Raw genomic sequence first — 16881 nt, 5'->3', positions numbered from 1 at the left:
TTCTGAGGTGGCCAGAGGTGACGGGTGGAATGTGTGTGTTTCAGGAGTGTGTTGTCTCCTTTCATGGCACTGTCAAAACAAAAGAAAACAAAAACAGCTGGTCCAGCACTTTCATCTCATATGGCAGCATGGCTGAAGCCTGCTCTGAGCTCATGAGCAGAGCATTCACATGTTTAACCTAGTCCTTTTCATGAATGAAACCACTGGGAATATTTATTTTTCTGCAGTGCCAAGGATAGAACCCAGGACCTTGTGTATGCCATACAAAGTACCACTGAGCCATCTCCAGTTCTGGGTTGAGAAAATATTTATTGAGCACTGCCATATGCCCTGTTTCTATGCTAAATTACACTAGATCAAACAAGTCCCTGTGCTCCAGGAGTGATAAACTAGAGGAACAGGGTAGAGAGAGGGGAGCTACAGGGCAGCCAGTAGGCAGGTGCAGAAGACTATAGGCATGAAGGCTGGGAAGGTGACCCAGTGGTAGAGTGCTTGCCTTGCATGCATGAGGCCCTGGGTTCGATTCCTCAACAATAAGCAGAAAAAGCCGGCACTGTGGCTCAAGTGGTAGAGCTAGCGCTAGCCTTGAGCTAAAGAGCTGAGGGACAGTGCCCAGGCCCAGAGTTCAGGCTCACGGCTGATAAAAAAACAAAACAGAAAGACTGTAGGCATGAAACCCAGGGTCTTCCCCCAGGCTTCTCACTCGAGATACCATGGCTCCTTCCCAGAGACTGGACTGCTGCATTATTCTATTGCCCTCTGACCTCCTTTCCCTCCCTCCCTCTTTTCCTTCCCTCTCTATAGTAGGTGGATTTGCCCTGCCTAGCTACCCTGGTGAGCCCCAGTGCGGATCACACTTAGCATAGGGGTCCTTCTTATCTTTGACAGTGTAGGGCTTGAATCCATTATGCCCTGGCTAAGAAGATGTTCTGCTTTAGCCATGCTTTTGCCCTGGTTATATTATCATTATTATTATTTTGCCAGTCCTGGGGCTTGAACTCAGGGCCTGGGCACTATCCCTAGGCTTCTTTTGCTCGAGGCTAGCACTCTACCACTTGAGCCACAGTGCCACTTCAGACGTAGTATTGAGGAATTGAGCCCTGGGCTTCATGCATGCTAGGCAAGCATTCTACCACTGAGCCACGTACCCAGCCTCTGCCCTATTTTTGTTTGTTTGTTTGTTTTGTTTTGTTTTGTCCGTTGTGGGGCCTGAACTTTGGACCTGGGCGCTGTCCCTTAGCTCTTCAGCTCAAGGCTAGCACTCTACCACTTGAGCCACAGCGCCACTTCCGGCTTTTTTCTTATGTGGTGCTGAGGAATCGAACCCAGGGCCTCAGGCATGCAAGGCAAGCGCTCTACCACTGAGCCCCCTTCCCAGCCCCTGCCCTGGTTATTTTTAAGATAGGGTCTCACTTTTGTTTTAGTCTAGCTTGGACCATGATCCTCCTAATCCTCTTGTTTGCGCTTCTCACTGCTGCTGGTATGAGCCACCACACCCAGCTTTTGGGGATGACCATGGCAGGAGTCATCAGCTCCTTCTAATCTCTGAGCTGTGGCTAATGGGGCTCACTGGGGCAGAGGTAGGCAGTGGAGCATGGAGATGGTTGGGAAGAGAGCCTGGTGTGGACCAGTGACCATTTCAGCTGCTGAATGAACCTGTGTGGCTTTTCCCATCCACCCTGTATCCACCTAGCATACTGCCCTCCTCCTCTGAGAAAACGGTGTGTCTGAGATGACACCTGAGTTCTCCTGGCATGGCTGCGGTAGGAGTTTAACTCAGTGGGCAAAAGTGGTAGGGCCAGCTTCTGCCAAGGTTGGGTCTCAGCTGCATTCCTGGATCCTTATGCTTTGGAGCAGGTAGTGAATAGGAAGCTGAGTCCAGGGTAAAAGGAAACAAGGTGGTCCCCAGGTAGGTAGTGACAGTGGTCTTTCGCAGGTCTGCAGGGCAGCAGGTAGCTAAAGGAAGACCCAACCACAGTGAGAAATTGCTTTCACCAGGTGTAACCCACTCTCACCTCCCTGTAGTGCCATCTTAGGGGCCTGGTGCCAGCTCAGAGGGGGGTGGCTACCAGAGCGGCAGTGCACACCTCTCTTTCCCACCCAGAAGCGGGTGACGGATTCACACCAGTGAGGTATATTCTAGATCGTGCGGTGGGCCACAGGACTGGAGGCTGAGGCAGCCGCTGGCAATCTGTTCCACTTTCATTTCTGTGTCCAGCTGCCTTGGCTCCACTGGCTTCCCCTTCTCACCAGGCACTCCCTTTTCTTGCTACTGCCCATAAGCCCCCTGGCTCTGAGGAATGCCTAGGTGTGGCTTCCCTGGGAGAGCTGCTTGGAGGTTTCTCAGGTGGGAAGCCCAGCCAGGAGAGAAGAATATCTGGAAGGACACTGTGTTTGTAGGGCTTTTCTAAGGCCTTTGTCCAATTTGCCACTCCTGATCTTCCTCACCAGATAGCAGTGGGCTCAGACTTCTAGAGCACAAGCAGCCTTGGCAGTGAGGCTGAGCAAGGGGGGTGGGGGTGTATCTCAGGCTGCGCTTGCAGTGCTGTGCTGTTCTCCCCATGCTTAGACAGGCAGACCCTCAACCCGACTAGTCCATGCCAGGACACCCCTTCTAGAGACCCGCAGGTGTCAGGGTCTGCACGCACCATGGTACTCTCTGTAGCAGCAAGAAAATTGGCCCAAGTTCCCCATTGTTCAAATGAATCATGGGCATCACTTGGCAGGAGGCAGAGCCACATGCAGTAGTGTGAGTGATGCCTACTGTGCTTGTTAGGAGAGGGGGGAAGAAAGTTGCAGAAGCTATGAGTAGCCTGAGACCTTTTTATAATCACACGGTGTGGATCTGGGTGTGTGTGTGTGTGTGTGTGTGCGTGCGCGCGTGTGTGTGCGTGCGTGCGTGCATGTGCGTGTGTGTGTGCGTGCGTGTGTGTGAGAATCTGTGTGGGTAAACATGACATACATGGCTGCAAAGAAAAAGGCTAAAACAGACGCTTGACAAACAGATAATAGTGGGTTTTAGAACAGTGCGTGCATGGGTGATTTTGGAGTCAACCTATTGAAATAGGAGTTTTAACCTTTTAACACTATGTTATGCAGTTTGCATTTTTATAATATACCTGACTTTTTATTACTAATTAAGTTTATTTTAACTGAAAGATAAAGACAAAATTGTACACATCAATAGTTTACCATATGTTTTGATATATGTAGAATATCAGATTCAACATATCTAGCTTCTTAAAAATGTATCATTCATCTATGGTGAAAACATTCACAATCCAGCTTTTTGAGATATTCCATACATAGTCTTTATCTATAGACAGCTACCCTGTAGCCACTATGCTGCACCATACCAGAACCCCTCCCTCACCTGACTGGTGGTAAAGAGGAAGAGTGAGAGCAACATCATGCCCATTGGTTGCGCCTGCTCAGTCATCTTACAGGTGTACTGTCCTTCGCAAGCAGTGCCTTAGCTAGGCTTGCTGAGCCCAGTCTGCCCCTGCCTGTCGCCTTCCTGACCCGAGGCATTTTGCAGAAGAAGGGTTAACTGAGTGTAGCGTGGCACCCATGAGGGTGGCAGAGTGCTGAGTGCAGGGATCCTGCCGCTTCCAGCCCCAAGTTGAACATCTCCACTCTTCCTGGCATGTCTCAGCCACTTGTCTCCAAGGTGGCTGAGGGCGGAGAGCACCTTCCCAGCACAGCGGGCACTGGCTCTCCTGCCCTTGCTCTGTTCTTGCTCTCTCTGCAGCTGGCCTTGAGCAAGGTCTCCCAGAGGCTCAGCTGCCTCAGTTGCTTCCTGGAGAAGCTGAGATCCTGAAGAAGCTTTGCCCAGGGTGCAGCCAGGTGATTCTTTCCTTCTTAGCAGGCTTAGTCCTCAGTTCCCCAGGGGAGAAAGTGAAAAGTGTCAAGGACCTGTGGAATCCTATGCTTAGGAGGCTATGGACTGTTAGGGGACTTGAGCTGCAGGGCAAGCAGCTATGCCAGGGTTGGGCCTGGCGGAGGCTTCTGTGGGAGGCGTCCTTTGACCCTGTGGCTTTGAAAAACCAGAAGGAAAGCTGGAAGGGCACTGACCACCAAAGTGAGGCCAGCTCCCCCACCACTGATCTGGTGGCATCTTCTGAGGAGAGGACCCAGTTCGAATGAGGGATAGCATGAAGAGCATTTGCTTGGAGGGGCTGCAGAGAAGGCTTAGAAGTGGGAGAGCCTTCATGAGCTGAGGACCTTAGGGGTGGCCCTGGAGAAGTGGGACCAGGCTGGCCAACCTACTCAGCTTCTTGCCCTGTACCTTCTGCTAGAGTCCACAGAACTCTTTTAACTTCAAGGGCCAGGCCCACAATCCCTCTGATGTTGAAAGCAAACGTATCTGCTGGCAGTATAAGAACACAGGTTCTTGGACAGAGGATGCAGAACTTCCACCAAAACTTTGGAGGGTCCTTGATCCAAAACAGGTGAAGATCACAGGTGAAGATCTAATCCTCCCCTGTGTGTCTCTCATCCTTTTTCCAGGTGGAAAGCAGTGACACACCCAAGGATCCTGCCGTGCCCTCCAAGTCCCCGTCCACGGCCCAGGACTCAGGCCCCTCAGAGCTGTTACCGAATGGGGACTTGGAGAAGCGGAGTGAGCCCCAGCCAGAGGAGGGGAGCCCCGCTGGGGGGCAGAAGGGAGGGGCCCCAGCTGAGGGAGAAGGTGCAGCTGAGACCCCACCTGAGGCCTCCAGAGCAGTGGAGAACGGCTGCTGTGCACCCAAAGAGGGCCGAGGAGCCCCCGCGGAAGAGGGTGAGTCCACACAGGTCCAGGAGGGTGAGCTGGGGTGGGAAGTCTACTTGCCAAGGCTATGGCCTAGAAGCAGCCTGCTGAATGCAGCCTCTACACATTTATTTGGTTCACATAATGTTTTAGATATTAAAAAAAAAAATAGTTGCCAGTACTTTAAAAATCAAGAATTTTTACATGAAAATCTGGAAGTTTGGCTTTACATGGAGTGGGGGGAAAGCCTGCTCTGGCAATAGTGGGTTTGCATAAAGCCAAGGATTGCTAGACTAGGACAACAGGTACCCTCCCCCCTTCCTTTTTGGCTGGTGTGTGCCTCAGTTTCCTCCCCAGCCTCCCATCTGGTCTTCTTATTCTTCAGATGCCTGCTCACCTCCTCCAGTGCAGAGGACTGCAGCTGGCTCATGGTGCTGGGAATCTGGTTGTGGCGATGAGGCTGAGGGAGCGCCCGCTAGGGCAGCCCAGCCCAGGCCTCTCCATCTGGGGACTTTTTGGCTTAGCCTCAGAATGCTGGCAAGTTGCCCACTTTTCTCTTTCAGGTTAAGCCAGAGATTTCAGGGCCAACCAAGCTGTAAACAAGTTAGTAATGAGGACAACTAGCATTTGTACAGGGCTTCGCAGTTTACACAGCACTTGCTCATACATTATCACATTTGATCCTCCCAGGGCCCTGCCAGGTTGTTTTGCATATGTGCATTTTAATTTCAAAAAGTCTTCCTTCCAAGTGTGTATGATGGCATGAGTAAATTGATTAATTGGCATCCTTGTTTTGCATGAATCCAAAACTAATATTTATGCAGAAGGGAACATTTCCAGAAAAGAGATTCCCAAACTTATTTAAAGATATCTTTCATTCATTATTCAACAAACATTTATGATGCTCCACTATGTGCAAAAGCACTTTCTGAGGCAAACAATCATATTCAAGAAGTTTTATTATCCCCATCTTAAGGGGATAATAATAAAGTTATGGCTTATAAAATGACTTGCTCACAGCCTCCAGCTCTGTAAGTGGTAGAGCCAGGATTCACTAAATCTTGCTCCTGTGCCTCTCACTCACCTCCGCTGTTCTGGAGTGGGGCTTGCCCTCCTGTTGTCTACCACACTTCATGGGAATGTTTCTCTTCCCCACAGTTGCTAATGCCAGGTGTGCAAAAGAACCAGAAGCCCATTGTCCTTCCCAAACAGACATGGTAGGCTGGGTGCTGGCGGATTACACCTGTAACCCTAGCTATTCAAGAAGCTGGGATCTGAGGGTTGTGATTTAAAGCCAGTCTAGGCAGGAAAGTCTGTAAGACTCATATCTCCAGTTAACCAGCAAAAAGCTGGAAGTGGATTTGTGGCTCAAGTGGTAGAGCACCAGCCTTAAGTGGAAAAATCTAAACAAGATCAAGAGGCAGAGTTCAAGCCACACTAGCAGTGCACGCACATGCACGCATGCACACGTGTGTGCGCGCACACACACACATACACACACAACTTCCAATCTGACTTGGTGCTCCCCTAGGGCTTCTACCTAGTTCACTTTCAGAGTGTTAGAATACTGCTAGCATGGAGACTAGGTCCAGGCAAGTCTCTCCTGACTCTAACTTCAGAGCTCCAGGGCTGCTCTTTGGCCTCAAAGGTTTATTTGCAGTTGGGAATTTCCAAGTTTGAGTTTCTGGTTGTTTTCAGGAGTTCCTGCCATCAGCCAATAGGTATTCATTAAGTACAGTTTAGTCTGTCAGGACCCCTGCCCATCTCGGGAAACAGAAGCCTGGTTCTGGTCTTCCAAGACCTCACTGTTGGCTAGGGACACCAAATACTTTAAAATGTGTGACTTTGTCTGGTGATCAGTGCTCTAAGGGTGTCCCTGGTAGGTGGGAGCAGGATACCCAGGGATGTGATAGAAGCCACAAGACTAAAGTAGGGAGTGGGTAGGGTGTGAGTGGCAGTGGGTGGCAGGTGGCCAAGGCAGGCCCTCTCAGGGGTGACCCAACAGGCCTCTGTTACTGGAAAGATCACTTTGCCGTATGGATCCCAGATGGACTGGAAGACTGGGAAGTGGGATGAAAGGTAGGAGGCCACTGCAGGCATCAGGAAAAGCATGATACTGTCATAGAACAAGGGGAGTGACACATGCCAGGGATACAAGAGATAATGAAATGGTGTCGAGACTGATTTCTGGATTAGAGACTTCCAGACATGAAGGTTCTCAAAATCTTAGGCTGAGCATGGTGGGTACAAATGCTCTTGGCCTCAGAGATCAGCTAGTGGAGTGGCTGGGATGCTAAGGTTGTTGAGGTGTTATCTAAAGAAGTGGGAGGAGACTCTGTGGGGTGCTGGGATACGGAGGCCAACCACCATTCCAGAACCAGCTGACCCAGAGTCAGCCAGCCAAAACTGGGAGGTTCAGATGAGGAAGGAGTCGAAGCCCCAGGGCAGGAAGTGACTTGGCCATGGTCTCCTTTCAGTTCCCCTCATTCTGGAGCTCTTTTCAGGGATGTTCCAGCCATCTCTCCCAGAGTCCCTATCATTAGTCCTATATAGCAAAAATGGAGGCCGTTAAGAAGCATCATCTGGTGGCCTAGACATGCTCCAAGCCAGGATCAGGAAGAGGGGATGGAGATGAGCAAAAGGCTAAGAGCCAGCACCTGGACAGGGAGGCCATGTTGGGGATGGCACCTGAATGCCTGGTGTTAACACATGGTGATCATGGTGAACGGGAGTGCAGGCTGGCTGTCACTGAGCACTGACGATGTGTGGAGGTGCCCTGAGGAGGTCCTCGTGATATCTGGGCATAGTGAGGTCTGAGAATCCTTATTCTCTTACTTCATCCTTATGATTTCCAGTTTCAGATGGGGACACCAAGGGTTCAGAAAGGTTAGATAACTTTCCAGAGATTATAGTGAAGGACAAGTGAAGGTGGTCAGCCCACTAGTGAAGCTAGTGAAGGCCAAGAAGGTGGTCAGCCCAAAGCTCCTCTCTGCTCATCTTGGGGCCTGGTACTGGGCTAGTGCCTGCCCTCTGAGGATACCTGGCCTCGGCCCAGTCACACCTTTCTCTTAAAGGCAATTTACTGTGGCTCCTGGTCGAATATACTTTCAGACCAACAGGTAAGTGTTAGAAGCTCTTTACCTCCTCTTTCCCTTAGACCTGAGATGTAGCCAGGGGTCATATTCCAGCCAGGGCCACCCTGGGACCTACCTGGGACCCTGGGTCTGCCCAGGAGCATATGGGCTGTAGAGAAACACTGAGAGAGCAGCTGACCGATGGGCTTCCGTGGCAGCCTGTTTGTGGTTTGCTGGACCAGGCTGCAGGGGGACAGTGGGAGGAGAGACAGAGAGAGGGAGTGTGTGTGTGTGTGTGTGTGTGTGTGTGTGTGTGTGTGTGTGTGTGTGTGTGTGTGTGTGTGTGTGTGTGTGTGTGTGTGTGTGTGTGTGTGTGTGTGTGTGTGTGTGTGTGTGTGTGTGTGTGTGTGTGCGCGCGCGCGCGCGCGCATGCGTGTTCACTCAAGTGGGCATGGCAATCTGTCAGGGAGAAAATTGCGGAAAGAAGCCTGTTAGAAATTGCATAAGGAAAAGTCATTCTGTTTGGGGAAGCTTGGCTGGGGGAATGGGCAGCATTACAGAATAACGCTGGAGAAGCCTTGTGAGTCAGGAGTCCCGCCACGTGACCCCAGCTCCACTTGTAAGTCATTCCACTCCCCCAGCCTCAATTTCCTCGTCTGAAAAATGTAGGGGCTGGACAAGTACTCAATCACCAGTTCTTTTCAGCGCTGGTTTCCTTCCCTTCTAATGAATAAATGACTACCCGTAAATGGAATCATGCCACGGAGGGTCCCAGGAGGCTGAGGCGTGCAGCTGAGGGCCCTGTCCCACCTGCAGCCCCCAGATGCGGACGCCCGCCCGCGGCAGAGCCGGCCCAGCCGGATCCAGGGCAGGCGCCCCCTCCTGGCAGCCCAGGCCTGGCCGGGCCCAGCGCCCGTGACCGAGGGGGAAGGGGCCGGGCCAGCAAGGGCGGAGGGGGAACCCCCGAGAAGTGTGGGGAGCCGGCTGTGGTAGGAGAGAGGAGGGAGAGGTGGGAGGAGGAGGAGGGGGAGGGGAAGAGACTGAGACCAGGGCAAAGCGCACCTTAGGAGGCGGGTCACGTACGCCGCGCTGGCCAGTGCGTGGCTCTCCCACCCACGCACTGCGTGACAGACACCGTGCTCGACACGCCCCCTCGCCGGGCCACGCCCCCTCGCCGGGCCCACGGGGCGGCCCGCAGGGGCTCGGCCTTCCCGCCGCCTCCCTAGCTGCTGTCACCCAGGCCCGGGAGCCCTGGGGCATTTGCAGGGCCACCCAGGCCAGGTCTGCGGAGAGGGACGGAAACACCCCCACCACAACCACCTCAGGCTGAGGATTCGGAGCCATAAATGCTGCGGTGGTTTCCGCCCCAGAGCTGGGAGACAAGCAGGGGCTGTTTTTTCCGTTTGAGGCCCTTTGTCTCCCCTCCCCACCCCTCAAACTACCAGGAGCCAGCCCCAGGAACCTCCTTGATTTGGGCCCAAGCTCAATACTTGGCTTCAGAGGGGGGAATTTGGTTCACCCCTCACCTTCTCAGGGTGGGCAGGCCATCAACCAAACGCTCGCCAGAGCCACCCAACTGCAGCTGTATTGATCCCCCAAAGGGCCTCTGCAGTGTGGGGACCAGAGGCTCTGCAGGGGGGCGAGGGAGAACAGGCTGCAGCCTCGCCTCTCCACACCACAAGTCCTGAAGCCCAGACAAGGCTCTTTCCGAAGGATGGGGCTGTGGGAACTGGTGCTCCCAGCCAGCCGTCCCTTCCTGAAACGAATCTGCACAGGAACTTGGGAGACACTAAGGACAGGGGAGCAGGAAATGCCGCGTGTCAAGGATCTCCGGGAAGGAGAAGAGCACCAGCATTTAGTGTGTGAGCAGCCCTGCCCTACACACTCTGTGCTCCCCCAGCCCAGAGATTTTAGAACATTTATCCAACTTGTTTCTGTGAGGAAACAGGCGAGGTTAGGGAGGTCACCCTGAGCCTGCCGAAATCCAAACACAAGCTTTCAGGATTAGAGGCTGAGCTTAGGGCCTTGACAGCAGGTCAGAATGGAAGGCAGTGATAGGGCCATGCTATTGAGAATTGCAGGAGGACTTTGTAAACACTGATTAGCTGGAATCTTGTTCTGGGGTACCTTTCTTACCACACGAAGAAGCAAAGGTTCCCTCTGAGGGCAGAGAAGGGAGCACCTTCTCTGAGTACCTGAGACAGTCAGTGGGCCAGAGACCACAGCCCAGATTTGTCCCAGCATTGAAACCTGAACCCAGTTTGCCATCCCCCTGTTTCTCTCTCTGTTTCTGCTCCAGGCCTCACACTTGAGTCCTTTGGGGCTAGCACAGTGCCTGCCTGGCACATGGCATGTCATCATGGATGACACTTAACCCAGATGCTAGGAGGACCCTGTTCCCAGTGCATGCCAGGGCCCCGGCTTCAGTGCGCCCCTTAGCTACTTACAACTGTGCCAAAAGTCCCCTTGTTCTTCCCTCTTCACAGGCAAAGAACAGAAGGAGACCAACATCGAAACCATGAAAATGGAGGCAAGTGTTTTCCTCACCCTGTGGGGCTCTGTGGATCCTGATTCTAGAAGAAAGCCACCTCTGACGGACTGTGGCGAGTGTGTGTGTGTGAGGGGGGCCGGAGGGTGGGGTCCCCACCCCTTCTTTGATATCCCTCTGTGAAAGGGAGAGGAAGTGGGGGTGGAGGCTGGAAGTCCCCCAGTCAGGCAGCCAGCTCATCCTCCAGAGATCACACCCCTCCCTCACAGCTTTGTCCATATGCTCCTACCAACCACACATCCCTCAGTTATTTGGCCCAGACAGGGCCTGCCAGGGCTTCCTAGCCAACCCTTTTTGGCCAGGAGCCAAATTTTCCCATTTTGTTAGAGGTGAGTGGCCCCCTCGTTTTCCCCTCCAGGAGGGGGCAAACCCTGAAAGGGCATCAGTGCCCATCTTAATGCCTGTCTGTGTCTCTGCCATCTCTCTGCCTAGGGTTCCCGGGGCCGGCTGCGGGGTGGCCTGGGCTGGGAGTCCAGCCTCCGCCAGCGGCCCATGCCGAGGCTCACCTTCCAGGCGGGGGACCCCTACTACATCAGCAAGCGCAAGCGGGACGAGTGGCTGGCACGCTGGAAAAGGGAGGTGAGGTGCCTTCTGGCCCAGGCCCCAGCTTACCCTACAGAACCGGAAAACTAAAAGTCAGCTCCAGCCACACTCTGGAACTGTTGGCAGGCTCTGGCTGAGCCTGGGTTTCCCCCTTGACTCCTATAATTTCCAGGGACATACTTGATGATCCCTAAGCAGTAGCTGGTTCATTTGTTTTCTCAACAAATATTTATGGAACACTTACTGTATACCAGGCAGTGTACTCAGCTCCTGTTCTCATAGTGTCAATACTCTGATGGGAGAAATGGGCTAGAAAACAGACAAGGGGAACCAAAAGTTCAGTGTGAGGCCAACTCTAGGCTAGGTGGTTGAGCGGCTTAGAGGAGGAGATGGCCTTTCACTTAAGTTCTAAAGCAACCAAAAAGGTGGCGGCTCTGAGATGAGTGGGGCAGGGAGAATGTTCTACACAAAGCTGACAGCATTAACAAGGTGCTGACTTGTTTGGCAGGTCCATGTCCAGTGTGCAGGGGGAAAGTAGAGTCAGGCAAGGCTGGGGAGACAAGCAGAGGTCATCCAGGGTCTCAAGGTCCTGCCCAAAGCTGGTTGCTAACTGCCCTGGGAAGCCATGGCGGCATCTGTGCAGAGGAGCCCAGTCCTTGTGGATTTGGGTGGCAACAGGGGATTCAGCTTCAGGCTGTGTCATGGAGGTGGACTCTTCAGCACTTGCTGATGGATGGGAAGGGCAGGGAACCCTAGGGGCCTGGCCTCATAATGGTTGAACCATCCACCCCGGTGGTAGGACAAAGGGAAGAAAAGCTGTGGGTGGGTGGGAATCTATGGTGTGAGGTACATGGGCCGGGTAAGAGCAGAATTTGGCATTTCAACCTCCAGTAGCCCAGGAGCTCGCCCAGCAGAGAGAATTCCAGAATCCTGTCTGTAGAAATGCCAATGTGTGGGCTGGGAAGATGGCTCAGTGGTAGAGCGCTTGCCTTGCATGCATGAGGTCGTGGGTTCGATTCCTCAGCACCACATAAGCAAAAAAGAAAAAAAAGCCGGAAGTGGCACTGTGACTCAAGTGGTAGAGCGCTAGCCTTGAGCTGAAGAGCTGAGGGACAGTGCCCAGGCCCAGAGTTCAGGCCCCACGACTGGACCCCCACCCCCCAAAAAAGAAAGAAATGCCAATGTGTGCAGGCTGGGGCCTGTGAGGGGGCCCGGGAAGATGGGAGTGTGTCCAGTGGGATGCAGACAGGCCTGGGCACTGGGCACTGGCAAGTGTGTGGGAGCTGGTGCCTTTGCTTGTGTATGCTGGGAGCCTGGTGAAAACAGCTCATGGGGCGTGAGGGACCAGCCAGGGAAGGAGGTGAAGAAGCAGACCAGACAGGGGAATCACTTCTCCAGGCACAATGGTAGGAAGAGAGTGTCTGAGAGTGCGGCAGCATTTCACCTTAGCTCCCCCTCAAGTGAGAGCTGGCTCTAGAGAAAGTTCCAAGCCAGGGGGGAGGAGTATCATTTCTGAGGTCTTGATTGTTCCCCATTCCTTCCGGATCCAGGAAGACAGAAATTACTCTTCTGGAAGAGCCTGGGAAAGGGGCAGCTTGTTCAAGGTCTGAGTGGGGAGGCCCCCAGCCTGGGTGCTGAGCACTGCCCATGGAGTGGACTATTTCTCTCCATTAACCCTTTAAGAAGCCAGAGGGAGGGGCTTTGCGTCTTACTCGCCCCCCCCCCCCCCCCCCCGTTCTTTGTGCTCTTGAGGAGCCTTGAGGCAGGCAGTGCCAGGTGTTGACTTAGACCTGGAAGGGCTCTAGAAGTTCGTGACTCTCAGACCTGGAAGCCACAATGTAGGCTGCCCTCAGTCACAATAAATAGAGGCCTTTTCCCACTTATAGGAAGCTGACATGCATCTTCTCAACTTCATTCTCTACTAAAGTTTAAATAGTGAATATTTGCTAACATACCCAGAAGCAGGAAGAGTAGTATTACATTAAAACAAAACAAAACATGTCAATGGTTATCAATAACTTTTCTAGATTCTTCCACAAATCTGCTTGGGCTGAGGGTGTGGCCTGACTAATACAGATCCTGTCTAATAAGTGCATGACCCTAAGTTCAAACTCCACTACCACCAAAAAATAAAATAAAATAAAATAAATAATCAGCTAGATTTTAGCATCTGCTTCCCTGCCCAAATAGTAAAACTTAATGGAAACATGGGAACGGTTGCTTTTTTTTTTTTTTGTCATGGGTCTTGAACTCTGGGCCTGGGCGCTATCCCTCAGCTCTTTAACTCAAGGCTAGCACTTGACCATTTGAGCCACAATACCACTTCTGGTTTTCTGGTGGTTAATTGGAGATAAGAGTCTCACAGACTTTCCTGCTCCGGCTGGCTTTGAACTGTGATCCTCAGATCTCAACCTCCTGAGTAGCTAGGATTACAGGCATGAGTCACCGGTACCTGGCTGATTTAATTTAAAAATACTGTAGGTACCTATGATTTGCAGCGTGAAGACCAACAAAATCAATTTTAGGCCAGTGGAATTATTTATTACGTCTCTTTTGCTGTACTTAATGGTGTTAGTGAAGACCTCCATGATTTCTAGTACAAGGTGTACAGCTGTCCCCCCTCTCATCTCCAACTCGAGACAGAGAGGGAGTGAGGTAGACATGGAATTAGGATTTCGGCTTCCCACTCCTAGGAGACCTGGCTCCAAATTCCACTCTGCCCTCCTGGGCACTGCCAGGAGATGGGGGTTGGGGTGGCAGGTGCAGATAACAAGAATGTTAGAGAAACACAGGTAGCTTTCAAGGTGTGTGTTATCTCCTGAGACTAAAGAGCAGTGACTGTTGCTAAGTAAGCAGCGTAATGGGGCTGCAGAGTGCATCCTCTCCCCTTCTCACCTCAGCTCTTTGACCTTGGGCCTTTTCAGAAACAGCCTCTCTTGTACTTCCTGATGTCTCTTCAGGTGCCCACTTCCTGCAGCACCCCCCTTTCAAACTTCCTTCAGGCACCTTTACAGAGCCTACTACCTGAAGCCTTCATGTCTACACACCATATAAGATAGGGGACCCACTAGAAACAGAGCACGAGGGCCTAGGCACCTGTAGCAAGTCACTGCTGGGTGTCAGTGGCTCACATCTGTAACCCTAGCTACTCAAGGCACTGAGATCTGAGAATTGTGGTTCAAAGCTAGCCCGTGCAAGGAAGTCTGTGAGACTCTTGTCTCCAATTAACCAGCAAAAAAGTTAGAAGTGGAGCTGTGCGAGAACGCACACACATGCGCACGCGCGTGCACGCACACACACACACACACACACACACACACACACACAGAGTTGTTACCTTTAGCAGGAACTTAGGCTAATTCTCTTGGTATTCATCATGAATCAGCAAGAAGATGAACTGAAATTTAAGGAAGTGAAGAAAAAAAAAAAAGGCATTTCTACAGCATGTACAAAAGTCCTGAGGCACAAATCAAACCAGCTGACCTATTCAGGAAAGGAAGTTTATGTGATAGATACAGACAGCGGAACAGTGGATACAGACAATGAGCAGTAGGAAGGAAAACTGGAAAGGCAGAGGTCCAGGTAAGCCTGAAGGTGTGGGAGCTTCCACTAGATCCCAGTCTGTTCCTGCCCCTGCTCCTAGTGGACATGACTTCTTACCTGAGAGATCTTCTTCACTCAAAATACCCTTCCTCCCAGCTTAATTTCCTTTTCCCTTGACCATGCTTGTCGATCAGACCATAGTGAGTGAAGACTACTCTTAACTTTTCCATTTAACTAAAATTACCTACCCAGACCACCCCCAACTCAAAATAAAAGGAAGACTTCGAATACCACAGAATGGAAAGAAATTTCAAATAAGTAGATGAGGAAAGTAGGACATTTCTTCTCCCTGAGCCTGACCTGGGAATTCCTGCTGGAACAGAAAGCTGCTGTCTCTCCCATCTCCCGTTCCCTTCTCCTCTTTACTAATATTCTGCTGTAATCATGACCACGCCTTGCTGCAGAACCTGCAGTGGCTCCTCACTGTCCCTCCTCCTGTCACATATCTCTGGATGTTTCTCCAAGCTTCAGCTCAACCAACCCAGTGATTTTAGGACTGAATTATAGTCCCTGGATCTTATGCCTCATTCATCTCTTCACCTGACCAGACTCTAAGCTACCACCATTTGGGGGTAATTTCTAGGATCTAGTCTCTTTCTTGGCTCTCAGCTTCAAGGAGGGAGCCTAGACTTAGTCATTAGACACTCAATACTGGATAATGAGGATAATGAATAATCTCTTGCCTGAGTATCTTCCCTTCTAGCCCTTGGTACCTGTCCTCACCCAGGCTGTCCAGCAAGAAGCAAAACCTTGGTATTCCCAACCAGCAGGGGGCGCTGTTCCCTGTTACCTTTGGAGGCACTTTGGATGCTGACTTCAGTGAGTCCCAACTCCTGGGTAGAGACTCTACTTCCGGCTTTTTTTTCTTTTTGCTTATGTGGCGCTGGGGAATCGAACCCAGGGCCTCAGGCATGCAAGGCAAGCGCTCTACCACTGAGCCACCTTCCCAGCCCTGGGTAGAGACTCTAGCATTACCTAACGTCTCCCTGAACTGAGGTCCCCCTCTGGCTGTCTTCACCTCTGCTCTGTGGGGACACAGCTACTGGCTAGTTCATTTTCTGTCTCTACCCAACTTAAATGGATGTTCCAGGGACACCTGCCCCCAGAGCTGACACTGCAGAGGCTGGCAGAGGCAGGAAAGGTGTATTTAATGAAAGAAATCATCGTTGGGCTGGAGGTGCAGTTCAGTAGAACAACTGCCCAGCAAGCATGAAGCCTGAATTCAAACCCCAATACCACCAAAATGAAAAGAAATGATCCTAATTTTAGAGATGTGGGGGTTAAAGGCAGCACACAACATTTAAAGCTTCTGTGCAGAACTAGCATATATGGAAGCATGACTGTCTTTTTTTTGGGGGGGGGTGCTGGTCCTGGGGGGTGCTGTCACTGAGCTTTCTGAATCAAGGCTAGCTCTCTACCACTTGAGCCATAGTTCCACTTTTGGCTTTCTAGTGGTTAACTGAAGAATCTCACACACTTTGCTGCCTGACCTGGCTTTGAATCATGATCCTCAGATCTCAGCTTCTTGAGTAGCTAGGATTACAGATGTGAGCCACCAGAGTCAGGCTAGCTTCATTATTTTAAAAAACTTTTTTTAATCATGTAAGTACTTCACAAATACATCCATGTTATTAAAAAAAAAAAATGTTAAGGGCTGGGAAGGTGGCTCAGTAGTAGAGTGCTTGCCTTGCATGCATGAGGCCCTGAGTTAGATTCCTCAGCACCACGTAAGCAGAAAAAGCCTGAAGTGGTGCAATGGCTCAAATGGTAGAGCGCTAGCCCTGAGCTGAAGAGCTGAGGGACAGCGCCCAGGCCGAGTTCAGGCCCCACGACCAAAAAAAGGAAAAAGAAAAAACTTTAGAACTATTTGATACTATCAGATTGTACATACATCACAAGTTTTCCTGTTCATCTGAATGTAAATACACAGTTTGGCTTCAGTTGTTTTTTTTTTAACTGTTACATGGACTGTAGTTTCATTTTATGGTTTGGTTTTTTTATTTACAATACATCTAGCCAATTTAGCCACATAATTACTATTTTATATTCTACCATTTGGATTATCTATGGTTGTATTCAACCAGCTTCTGGTGAGTGGACATTATATTATTGATTATGCTTGATCTCTGGGCATAATGGCCCATGCTTGCTCATGCTTCTTGGTGAATCTGTGTTTTTGTAAGATAGATACTAAGAAGGATGAGCTGGGCGCTGGTGGCTCACGCCTGTAATCCTAGCTACTCAGGAGGCTGAGATCTGAAGGTCACGGTTCAAAGCCAGCCGGGGCAGAAAAGTCCGTGAGACTCTTATCTCCAATAAACCACTTGAAAACCTGAAGTGGTGCTGTGGCTCAAATGGTAGAG

At 51.2% G+C, this 16881-nt stretch overlaps 1 protein-coding gene across 3 annotated transcripts in view; it reads left to right on the top strand.

Annotated features, from left to right (window-relative positions):
- Dnmt3a (DNA methyltransferase 3 alpha) overlaps window positions 1–16881 on the top strand; it is a 116637-nt gene that overhangs the window by 55568 nt on the left and 44188 nt on the right. For all 3 annotated transcript variants that reach the window (XM_070025150.1, XM_070025149.1, XM_070025151.1), the window contains exons 4-6: window positions 4510–4780; window positions 10311–10354; window positions 10805–10951. In XM_070025150.1, the coding sequence (XP_069881251.1) occupies window positions 4510–4780; window positions 10311–10354; window positions 10805–10951 (462 nt within the window). The remainder of the gene's footprint in view (window positions 1–4509; window positions 4781–10310; window positions 10355–10804; window positions 10952–16881) is intronic.

The sequence above is a fragment of the Dipodomys merriami genome, unplaced genomic scaffold (genome assembly GCF_024711535.1).
Source record: "Dipodomys merriami isolate MVZ:Mamm:240054 unplaced genomic scaffold, mDipMer1.0.p SCAF_17, whole genome shotgun sequence".
Classification (NCBI taxonomy): domain Eukaryota; kingdom Metazoa; phylum Chordata; class Mammalia; order Rodentia; family Heteromyidae; genus Dipodomys; species Dipodomys merriami.
The sequence above is the reverse complement of the archived record's forward strand: the minus strand, read 5'-3'. Positions and strand labels throughout refer to the sequence as shown.